The sequence below is a fragment of the Cicer arietinum genome, chromosome 1 (genome assembly GCF_000331145.2).
Source record: "Cicer arietinum cultivar CDC Frontier isolate Library 1 chromosome 1, Cicar.CDCFrontier_v2.0, whole genome shotgun sequence".
In the NCBI taxonomy this organism is placed as follows: domain Eukaryota; kingdom Viridiplantae; phylum Streptophyta; class Magnoliopsida; order Fabales; family Fabaceae; genus Cicer; species Cicer arietinum.
In genome coordinates, this window is record NC_021160.2 from 49,528,095 (window position 1) to 49,539,952 (window position 11,858).

Below are 11,858 nucleotides of genomic sequence, written 5' to 3' on the forward strand. Positions count from 1 at the left end.
CATATATATATATATATATATATATATGAGATGAGTTAATGTGATTGTCAAGCACTGTATATTATTGGAAGATACTAACAAATGTTTTAATGGTACTTGTTAAATGTCTAAATATATAAATATTATATTAAAAAAGACACAATAAAAATTGTGTGTTTAACTTTTGATTTTTTATTTATTTTTTCATATTTTTTTAATCATTAACAAGTCTTATAGGTTAGTTAATCATATAAATATAAATGATGATCATTGACTCAAAAAACACTCTTATTGCAATGTTAAAAAATGCAGTATTTGTTTGATCGAATTTTGTGTAAATAATATATTTCTTTTTTTACTTTTTGTATATATATTAAATAAATTGATTAATATAATGGTATAAAATTATTGTCTAGATTCATTTTATAATGTTTTTGAGGTGTTGATTTTAAGTATTGAATGTTGAATAATGTTAAAAAATATATTATAAATAGGAAATTTGTACCCGCATTTTCTCTTAGGCCAATGTGTATGCTCTTAGTTATTGTAATACGAGGAGTATTGTTTTAACATAAAATAAGACAATAATTTAGATAAATAATAATATTTAGATACTTCATACGTTCTAAAATAATTGTAGTATTTTATTATTTATATAAATTAAAAAGAATAATAAATGAAAAATAAAAAATAAAAATTTTATTAAATTATTTTTATAAATTATTGGTTGATTTTAATTATTATAAATATAAAATTATGAGATAATAAATTAAAAATTATGTGTATAATATTAATTAGATGAAATTAGTAAAAAAAAAAAAAGTTGTATTGGAAATAAAAAAACAAAAATTATTTTAAAACAAATATTTCTTTCATATATGATAATCATTATAAGATAGATAAAATATAACATAAAATAAAAAATTATATATTTAATATATGATTAATAAATATAATAAAGTACCATAAAACATTAATCATCACCGTCTGGATAACATAGTAATTAACAATATTTGAACACAAGTTTCAATTTTTTATATAAAAAATTAAAGGCAACAAATTTTTGTGAACACATATGACAAATTTTAAAAATTTTAAAAATATATATATATATATTTAAGCACAATTTGTATGATTATAATGTATATTTAAATTCTTTTTTTTTTTTTGACGAAATATACATCTAAATATTTGAAAATTAGAGTTAATGCATTCAAAAATTAAAACTTTGATAACATTTTAAATTAATAAAAACTTTGGATTAAAATGATTTTTAATTTTTTAAGAATGAATTAAAATGAATTATTTGCCATAGCGTTATTGTTTAATACGAATATATGTAAATAGCATAGTAAATGGGAGAAAATCGTTTAAGAATTGCTTTTTCTAGTTGCTGTTAATCCAAACGAATCATTTCACAGCAACCCTTCGAGAAGATGGTAGTAATTGGGCAGCAGGAGATTGAGGATCGAAACGCGAATCCCTCCAACGCCGGTACAAACAACGATGCTTCCGACGGCTTTGAAACCGCCAGTGATACCGATCTTGGCAGCGACGGCGACGGTAATGACGGCGGAACAATCAAAGAGGAAAAACAGGAGCATCCTCAGCAACAGCAGGAGAAGAGTGATCCTGGAAGAATCATTTCCTCCGACGAGGCTTCGATCGACGATGAGGAATTGAAACAGGTTCCGAAAATTAGGGTTTTGTTAGTTTACGTTTTCTTTTTCTTCTGAGTGCTACAATTATTTTTTGGTGGTTGCTCCAATTTTCCTTCAATAGTACTTGACTACATAGTGGAGTATTTCTTATCTATACTATTAGATACAGTTTTAATCATTTGATTGTAATTGGTTCCACCAGAAATTTTACATACTTGCATACTTATTTTGAAGGTAACTGAGGAATCAAATAGGAGTGAGAACAGCAGTTTATGAACCAAATTGAAGGTTTACTTAAAACATTACCCTTTTGATTGACTAAATGTATATTTGGATAGGTTTCTAACAATGTTGAAGCATTAAAAAACCAACTAGTTTTTATGTGATTGTGCGTGTGCTTTTTCAAATTAAACTTGCTGAGCTGTATTAATATTGAGTGCTATGTTTAATACAACAGGTAGCATTGGTTCAAGCAAATGAAGCAAAGGTAGAAGGGAACAAACTTTTTGTAGATGCAAAGTATGAAGAGGCGCTATCACAATATGAACTGGCTTTACAAGTTGCGCCAGACATGCCTTCTTCTGTGGAAATACGCTCAATATGCCATGCAAACCGTGGTGTGTGCTTTCTGAAAATGGTATGGCATTCTGTCCTGTTAATGGGAATAGCTCTTGCCAGCACATTTGTATATTGTGTCTTTCACACATGTCAACCAGACGAGCTATTAATATCTAATTGTTTTTGCTTGATGACAGCCTCTGTCTAGTGGTCTATGTTGGTTCTTGACCTTTCTATGTTTGAATTCATTTGAAAGGCCACAATTTTTCTTACATACTAACCGGGAAGAATGAAAAACTAAACATTAAGTGCTATTATTTGTTTAATTAAAAAACTTTTTTTGGTCAATGTAAATTATATTTAATTAAAATTGAATTTAATAAACAAACTCAAATTTCTAATCACATTTCACCATTTTATACAGTCTTAATGAATTAATATTTTCATGTAACAAGAATATAAATATGATTGGACGTCTGTTTAAACCATTTTACATTGACACCTTTTTCTTCATTTTTACCTTGGTTTTTACTTTTTAGTAATACATGTTGACATTTTAATAATTTCATTCCAAATTAAGTTGTTCTGCTGTGGTACAGAGTCTAACATCACCTTTGTGTTTTTTTGTTTGTTATTAACTGAGTTGATTTTTATTATTTTCTTTGACACGTACCTCAGGGAAAATATGAAAACACAGTTAAAGAGTGCACTAAAGCATTAGAATTGAATCCAACATATGTCAAAGCTTTGGTAAGAAGAGGAGAGGCCCATGAAAAGCTTGAGCATTTTGAAGAAGCCATTGCTGGTGAGTTCAAATTTTATAATAGGGCGGGGTAATTATACCAACGTCCTCTCAGGTTTTCACTTCTTAAATCTGACACTTTTTGTCTTTGTGAATTATATCTGCAACCTTTACTTTATATACTGTCCTTTTGCTTGACATTTTTCCTTGTTTGAGGGCATTCTGTTTCCTTTTGTGAGTTACTTAGCAAGGGAGTTGTAATTTATTACATAAGAAGGGTGTAAGGTGATTGTAATAATAATTGCTAATCTCAGGGTGGTTAATGTGATAACTTTTTTATTTTTGCTTTTAATGTGCATGACTTTGTGTTTTGCAAACTAATAGCATTTGAATTCTTCCAAGTTTTCTTCTTCATTCATAAGAATCATAACCAGGTTTTTTTACTTCACCAAGTTTTTTCTTTCACTAATTGACAGATATGAAAAAGATCTTAGAAATTGATCCCTCAAATGATCAAGCTGGGAAAACCATTCGCCGATTGGAGCCCCTTGCTGCAGTAAAACGGGAAAAGATGAAAGAAGAAATGATTGGTAAATCTTTTTGTCCTTTTGTTATTGTGGTTTGCCTCATTCCTAAGTTAGAATGTTGAATATTTACTATTTACTATGCACGCTGTAATAATTTTTTTAGATACTATTTACGATGATTGATGTTTTAACTATTATTTTTGTATATTAAGTAAACTCTTATCGGTCGCATAGACTCTTTGAGTTTGACAACCTTGTACTCACCTAAAAGATCAAGCTGTTGCAATGTGTATTTACTTAATGACTTTATATAATGCACACTTAATCACAGTTGCTGTTTGTTTCTCAGCTTATTTATAGTAGTCATGTTGTGTTAGAAGACTGTAAATACTATCTTTGTTTCAATACATTTAGTTTCATGTCCATTCATATTATTAACTTGTTCCCAAGTGGTTCATAGGGTGAAGTGAATTCCAATGTTTGTTTAGTCAAATGAGACGGACCTTTTCTGAAGTATATTCTTTCATCAGTTGAATCTATCGATGCCTTGTTAAGATATTCTTTCATCAGTTCTTAATACTGTATTGTATGTACTTGATATTCAATTTCGATTCAAGTGACCCTTTGTATATTATGTTTCAATATCATCATTTGCTTAGACAAAAGTATTTTTTGATGCAGCAAAACTGAAAGAAATGGGCAACTCTCTCTTGGGTCGCTTTGGGATGAGCGTTGACAACTTTAAAGCAGTCCAAGATCCAGCCACTGGTTCCTATTCTGTCAAATTCCAACAATAAGTTTGGTTGATCAAAGTCATGACAACATTGGGTTTGAGACTTCATTAGGGAAATGTTCATGTATATTGTATGAGAACTAAAGCATATAATTTTAAAGCATATAATTTAATTTCCTTCAAAGGGCATTGGCTGATTGATTCATCGTGTGAAGGGGATTGATAGTGAATAAGTCTTTATTGTGATTCGTAGGGCTTGGCAATACTTTTTTCGACAAATTTGACAATTGGTAAAACTACATGCTGATCCCAATAGTGAGCTCAGATTAGTTAGGACATCATATTTCATATGATATAGGTGTCTAATAGAGGGGCAAAGAGTGTATTAGACTATCACTGTTTTTCTTAGCACCCTAAGTCGTGGTTTTAAATTATGATTTTGTGTCTGCAACATTAAGTTATTTGAAGTTTTTGTGGCTGATGCAATTTTACTGTCGCAAAACCACATTTAAAATAGAGAAATCTTAGTAATATAGGAATACTATTTAACACATTCCTTTTAAGACATTAATTTGTAATAATATATGTATTGTCATATATTAGGCCTCATAAATTTGGTTGAATATACGAATCTTTACTTATTAAGAATGTGTTGAACAAAATGTCAAGATTTTGTTAATATATTTCTTTAAGATATTGACTAAAGCTACCTTTTCTGTCTAAAAGGTAGATGATCCAAATGCAAAAAATTTGCTACAAATTTGGGGCGTGATATTGTATTTGCTCCTTAGAGCAATTGCTTTATACGATAATATCTTGAGTTATAAATATCCTTTTGAGATAAACTTGTGCTATTTGAAAACTAAAACTACTTTTTATAACTCTTATGTGTATTATGAAACTTGGCTTTTTTTTTTTTTTGGATTTGAAGTTGAAGGAAAATATGTGGTTCTTTTTTATTAAAGTTTTTTTGTCTTTCGATTCTTTAAATTCGAGTTACTGGACTGATCACAAGTTTGAATTGATTTGAGGTTGAATCGGAAAATATGAATACTTGAGCCGTTTTTTATTAATTGAGTTGAATTAAATTTGATTAAACTCTACTCATTTGCAGACCTACATGTTTCCCACCTCTATCAATTTTTCAGTTGAACTGTTTGTCATCTCTAATTTGACTTGCTTTAAATTTGGAAGTCCACCGGTATGGCAATTTATTTCCCCTCATAGTTCTTAAATATATATTCAGATTTGTCAATTCAGACGTGGATTTAGTCAAAATTGATTAATTTAAACATGTATTTTTATCTAAAAAACACATTCAAATTGGCCAAATCAAACACACATAGAAGATAGAAAATAGGCTGTTATCTTAACCCAATAAATGCTGGCCCAGTATCAAGCAATAATAAGCCTAATAAAAAGATCGTGTATAGGCCCATATTTGTGAATGGTGAAGTTTGGGGTTGGTGTGTGTCCTCTCTTCGCTCGTGCCTCTCTTTTTCTATCTATCTTAGCACGCGATCTGTGATTGTCAGAAAAAGAGAGAGATGATGTATTCGCGGTTTAGAACCGTTACCGGAAACCTCAAATGCGCCACGAAACGTTTCTCTTCATCTTCCTCCACAACCACCGCAACAGCGTCTGAATTCCCGCAGAATCTAGCGGGACTTCGAGCTAGGCTGGCGGTGGAGTCGCCGTCGCTGTCGGATTTCATTTCCCTGAAGTCGGACAACGCGTACTCTGTGGAGGTTGGTACGAAGAAGAAACCGCTCCCGAAACCGAAATGGATGAAGGAGTCAATTCCCGGTGGTGAGAAGTACGTGCAGATCAAGAAAAAGCTTCGCGAATTGAAGCTTCATACGGTTTGCGAGGAGGCAAAGTGCCCTAACTTAGGTGAGTGTTGGTCCGGTGGTGAAACCGGCACTGCTACCGCCACTATAATGATTCTCGGAGACACTTGTACTCGAGGTTGCAGGTTATATACACCGATCATTTTTCTTCTTCTTCTTTTTGTGGAATTTTCGTAGTATCTGTTTTTTTAGTATTTGCTGTGGATTTTTTGTGTTTAGAACGTGGATACTATTTGTGAATTTAGGAGACTAGTCTACAATATGAGGGAATGTAGCTTTATAGATAAATTAAACTATGAAGCACTATCACAGACTCAGGACATGCGACACGTGGCACAGTATAGACACAGGTAATAGTTTGAAGAAATGGAAGTGATTAAATGCTGTCTGACATCGAAGACGTCTTCAATCTGAATTGAAGTGTTGGTGCTACATTAAATAGATTCGAATTGACTCAAGGGTGGAACTGCAAAGTTGATATGTAGTATGGACATGTAGGTCAGGGCATATCCTGGGAAATTCGGAAGTAGTTATAAGCTAGTTGTAATACTTTGGTTGTTTACTGGCTTGATGTAATGAAATGATGCCAGTTCAAAAGTTTACAATGATGAGTTGAATTGAGTGGTTGCATTTTCATATTGTTGCTAAGCATGTGGTAGATTTTTTTGATCAATATAAGCATGTAGTAAATATGATCAAATTAGCATATCTGTTACAAGATTCTCATGAGAGTATGTAACTTATTTAATTATTATTAATTCGTATAACTACCTTATTCATGGAATTTTTTTAAATTTATGCCTACACTTTTTTTTATAAAATAAATATCCAGGATTATGATTCTCACCATTAGTTTCCTTAGGATGTTCTTCACGGGAATGAATTTACATGACTTGAAACAAACTAGGGAAAGTCTTCAATTAATCCTAAAGCCTGTTGAAGTTGTATGTGGGATATATTTTTACTAAAATGCTTCTATATAATGAATTTATGTTATTTTTCAGATTTTGCAATGTTAAAACATCAAGGACTCCTCCACCGCCTGACCCTGATGAGCCCACCAACGTGGCTGAGGCAATCGCATCATGGGGTTTGGAATATGTGGTTATAACAAGTGTTGACCGTGATGATTTACCTGATCAAGGGAGTGGTCATTTTACTGAAACAGTGCAGAAGTTGAAGATTCTGAAACCTAGCATGCTAATAGAAGCGTTAGGTATGCATTTTGAATATTTGTAGTTCCTGAAAATAGATTCACGTGGTAATTAGTGTGAACAACCATCTTGTTCTATCAAGCCTTATTTTGGTTGGTGGGCACGAGTTATTATTAAATAAATGAGCATCTGTATGGTTCTCAGTTAGAGCTAGTGGATCGTGAATGTGAAAGGAAGGGCTATATTTTTTAAGTTTCTTTTTCAACTAGAGCTTTTTGATAGAGAGGTGAATTTGGTGTTACCTAAAATGAAAATTCCCCATGCGGTTTCTGTTGGTGAGTTTCTCATGCATTGCTGTTTATTAATGAATTAGTACTGTTTAAATAGTATGGATTTTATCAGAATTATAAAAGAATTCATGTTCAATGGAATTTTGAGCACAGGGAATAAAGCTGAAAATTTGGTTTGTGTTTACATATATTCATTACATGGTTGAGTAGTGGCAAGTTATATAATTAAGGGGACTTTGCTTAAAAATTTCTCCATGTGACAGTTGTTGCGCTAATTTTGTTGCAACAGTTCCCGACTTCCGAGGAAATGCTGAGTGTGTAGAGAAGGTTTCCAAATCAGGATTAGATGTCTTTGCACATAATATCGAGACAGTTGAAGAGCTTCAGAGTGCTGTGCGGGATCACCGGGCTAATTTTAAGCAGTCTTTGGATGTCCTGATGATGGCCAAGGAATATGCCCCAGCGGGAACCCTCACCAAGACTTCAATAATGTTAGGTTGTGGGGAAACACCTGATCAGGTTGTGAAGACAATGGAGAAGGTGAGAGCAGCTGGTGTTGATGTGATGACATTTGGTCAGTATATGAGACCCTCGAAGCGCCATATGCCAGTATCAGAATATATTACACCTGAGGCCTTTGAGAAGTATCAGACTCTTGGCATGGAAATGGTATGTCTATAGCATTTGTTCCTGTGGTTCTGATTCTTTATACTTTATTTATTTGTGGGTGAAAGAAATGTATTTTGCTGAATGAGAAATAGTTACTATTAGCATCCAGAGCTGTTGTCATAATTTTGCACTTTTGCTGGCATTCTCATAATCATAATTTTAGTCAGCATTTACTAAAATCTTTTGGTGGTGGTTCGCTATATTTTCTGTGTGTAGGGTAGGACATAAAACATTTGGGCTTCTTGCTAGTATTTATAATTTTATATATGTTCCTCAAAAGCTTATGCAGATAAAATTGTGTTTAGCATCATCATTGCATATTCAGTTGGTATAAAACAATGTCCTGCATCCTGCTATTTCATAGTAAATTTGGCCTTGTTTATCACATACTTAGCAGTTAGAACACCTTGGTGACCCTTCTTCCTGTAGAGATTTAATTGTAGCACTGTAACTGGTATTCTATACATCACCATGCAAGTGTAATCATGGCATGTTTCTCTGCTTTTAAGTGTTGCATCCTTCATCATTTAACTTTTGAAAAAGCTTAATATTAAAAGCTTCTTGAAGCAGTAATCATAACTTGATTGTGTGGTATGAATGATGGACTAATTCTATTTCGTATTTGATAGGGATTTCGATATGTGGCATCTGGGCCCATGGTAAGGTCATCATACAAAGCAGGTGAATTCTATATAAAATCCATGATTGACTCAGATCGGGCTGCATCTTCCTCAAATTTGAGCGCCAGTTGATCATTCTTTTTTCATTCATTTTTGTTATTTACACACTACTAATGTGCATTATGTATAAGAAGAGGCACAGGCTTACTTCATTCTGTTGATGCCCATACCACATGTAAAGTAATTTATCCTTAAAATGGTATTGAATGGGCTTATGATGTCCGCAGCATCCCCACCCCAACACTCACACCGCAAGCATCAATGAGTGGGTAAATTTATTTGGAAAATGCAAATCTTAGAGGTTAATAACGTGTTCTCATTTTTCCCTCTTAAACCCGGGCAATATATACTTTTAATTGTCTGTGAAAAGTATATAGGCTGAATCTATTATTTGAAAAATCATGTAAAACTGTTGACTTTGATGTGGTTGAGTTCAAGTGTTTACTTTACAAAGTGTTTACTTTACAAAGTGTTACTATTTGTGTTTATTTGATAACTATCATTCTTACCCGTCTAACTAACCTTCAAATTTAAAGTGAAAATGGGACTACTATCAGTGTATCAGCAAGAGCATATAGTATATAATGATGATGGCAACTTGTCCTGAAGCCATGATTAGTGTTACCGTTACAATCATCAGATGGTAGCCGTGTAGAGCTGTGAGGTATTCTTTTTTAGGTTGTAACTTTGTGACAGGCTGGTTAGTGTCTCTGTCTTTCAACATCTTGTGGGGGCTGGTGATACTGAAACACTTGAAAGCTCGAATGCTCGAGTTATTATTTTTTGCTGAAACACTTGTATGCCAAAAAAAAAAAATATTGAGCATACAAATCAGTTTTACTCCTACATTTAATGAGACTCCCATTTTTATATATTCAAAATAAATTTACAAAACTGAAGTAATGAGTAAAATAATAAATTTTATTAGATGTTAGTGTAAAATTTATTTAGACCATGATATATATATCCTCTAAATCCAGAGTTCCAGACTAAAATGTGGAAAGTTTGGTTTTGAACTTTGGTGGTCCATTTGTACTATATGGTGTCTGCGGTATATTGTCGGGTAAATCTTGGTGGGGCTCTGGTCTTGCTTGAGTCATAATTGAGTTTGTTGATCCTGTGTATTTACATGTTGAAATATTCACCCGGGTTCAGTTCCCATCAATGTTATGTTCCACCATAATAAAGTTTTAACTACCGATATACAGATATTACATATTAAATTTATAATAATTATATGCTTAAGATACTTACTAGTACTAGGTATAAATCTGGATCTTGTTTAACATACAACAATTCTGCACTATACTTTATATTTTGCTAATGTTTTTTGCATACAAATAAACTAATTATAAATAAATGAGCAGCAGGACTGCTTTTAGGAAAATGTAATTTAAAATAATAGTTTAATTAAATTACTTTTTTTTTGTCATTTAAGTTATTTTTATATTTTATTTTGGCCTCTTAAGTATTTTTTCATTTCACTTTTGTTAAGTATTATATTTTTTGGTTCATAAAAAAAACTTTATTTCATTTTAATCCTGTAAATTACAAACGTTAAATACTTTGGTACCTTTAATTATAAATATCAGACATTTTAGCCCTTTGTTACAAACATTAGATATTTTGGTTCCTAAAATTAAAAATATTAAAGTGTTAATATATAACTTAAGAGATCAAAATAAAATAGAAAAAACATTGACCAAAGTAAAATATAAAAAGAAAAAAGAGTTAAAAGATCTAAAATATAATTTAATCTTATAATTTCCAAACTACCTTCAGATTTTTGATCTCGATATTGTAAATATATTGTGAAAAAGTTGAATTTGATTTCGCAATAAAATATGCGAGGATGATATTTGAAAACAATGGAGGACATAAAAAATAATATACATATATGCAATTGTTATATTTGTTTTATTGCAAAGTTTTGTTTTGCCAGTGGCAGTATATACACATCTACATTTTTTGTTCTAGTATAAATTGCATATCATGTAAACCTCTAGTTAGATAGGACTAAATGAACAACAAAGTTTACTTTCTTACACGAACAACAAATTTCTTCAAGTGTTTTATCATTGTTGCATATTGTTTTTTGGTATAATATTGTTGTTGCATTTTTAAAGTTCAAACTTGAGACCTCTAATTAAATTAAATGAAACTTGTGTCATTTCATCAAAGCTATATGAAATGCTATTCTTCTACAAAATTATTTCTAAAACTACTAGAATATTTTTGAACTGCTACGCAAACAGCATCCATTTAGAGTTTAATCGATTCTTGTAGTTGATTTAAAATGAAACCAACCTTTCATAATTGACAATTCAAAAGGTATGCATCTTTTTCCCTTCTCTTCTTTACATTGTTACTTTCTTTAGCATGACATTGACAGCCTTGTCCAGCATGGTTCACCTTTGAATCTTCTTTTCCTATTTCTTGCATAAACTTTCAGATTTCCCTTTTGAATTCTTCTTTTTCCGTTTCTTGCATAAAATTTAAGAATTCTCTTTTGAATTCATCTTTCCAATTTTCTTATATGAAATATATCAGAATGATTGCAACGGGGAATAAAGTTACGAAACGTTCTCTTTTATAGTAAAGTGGTAAATAGTAATATAATTTGGATAAATAGATATAATTGTGAACTTAGTTGTAGCATCTCATATTCTAGTGATGTGACATTGACTTGAAATTTACATGAAATTTTCTTGTTTAATTTACTAAATAATCAAAGTATGTTTAATTTCACTTTTGGACAAAATAAAATTAATTCTAAATATATATAATTGTCATAGTGATGTTCAAAGAAAATTGATTTTATTTCTAAGATGAAAAAAAATTGATTTTAATTTGAAAATATAATTTATAATTTTTTACTTTAATTTTAACTTTCACACTGAATTGATTATTCAAGTCATTTTTTTAGTAAATAAAAAGTAATAATTTTTTTGTTGGTAGATGAAATATTAAATAAATTTATAAAGATTTAAGACATCTCAAATTTAAATTCGATAT

General features: G+C 31.1%; 2 protein-coding genes across 2 annotated transcripts; both read left to right on the forward strand.

Moving 5' to 3' along the window:
* The first annotated feature begins 1,336 nt into the window (after window positions 1–1,336).
* LOC101503984 (uncharacterized) lies at window positions 1,337–4,448 on the forward strand. Its single transcript, XM_004487260.4, has 5 exons — window positions 1,337–1,667; window positions 2,098–2,277; window positions 2,877–3,003; window positions 3,417–3,530; window positions 4,149–4,448. The coding sequence occupies exons 1-5, from the start codon at window positions 1,416–1,418 to the stop codon at window positions 4,262–4,264; spliced, it is 789 nt and encodes a 262-aa protein (XP_004487317.1). The 5' UTR covers window positions 1,337–1,415; the 3' UTR covers window positions 4,265–4,448.
* Window positions 4,449–5,642: 1,194 nt separating this feature from the next.
* Window positions 5,643–9,303, forward strand: LOC101502689 (lipoyl synthase 2, mitochondrial). The gene is made up of 4 exons (XM_004487255.4): window positions 5,643–6,175; window positions 7,055–7,266; window positions 7,784–8,163; window positions 8,793–9,303. Exons 1-4 carry the CDS (start codon window positions 5,748–5,750, stop codon window positions 8,913–8,915), a joined length of 1,143 nt encoding a protein of 380 aa, XP_004487312.1. The 5' UTR covers window positions 5,643–5,747; the 3' UTR covers window positions 8,916–9,303.
* The last annotated feature ends 2,555 nt before the right edge of the window (window positions 9,304–11,858 follow it).

Excerpts from the sequence above, each read along its gene's own strand:
- LOC101502689 (XM_004487255.4), top strand. The coding sequence starts at position 5,748 with ATGATGTATTCGCGGTTTAGAACCGTTACCGGAAACCTCAAATGCGCC. Across the intron at positions 7,267-7,783 it reads CATGCTAATAGAAGCGTTAG|TTCCCGACTTCCGAGGAAAT; the intron begins GTATGCATTTTG and ends TTGTTGCAACAG. Across the intron at positions 8,164-8,792 it reads AGACTCTTGGCATGGAAATG|GGATTTCGATATGTGGCATC; the intron begins GTATGTCTATAG and ends CGTATTTGATAG.
- LOC101503984 (XM_004487260.4), top strand. The coding sequence starts at position 1,416 with ATGGTAGTAATTGGGCAGCAGGAGATTGAGGATCGAAACGCGAATCCC. Across the intron at positions 1,668-2,097 it reads ACGATGAGGAATTGAAACAG|GTAGCATTGGTTCAAGCAAA; the intron begins GTTCCGAAAATT and ends TTAATACAACAG. Across the intron at positions 3,531-4,148 it reads GATGAAAGAAGAAATGATTG|CAAAACTGAAAGAAATGGGC; the intron begins GTAAATCTTTTT and ends TTTTTGATGCAG.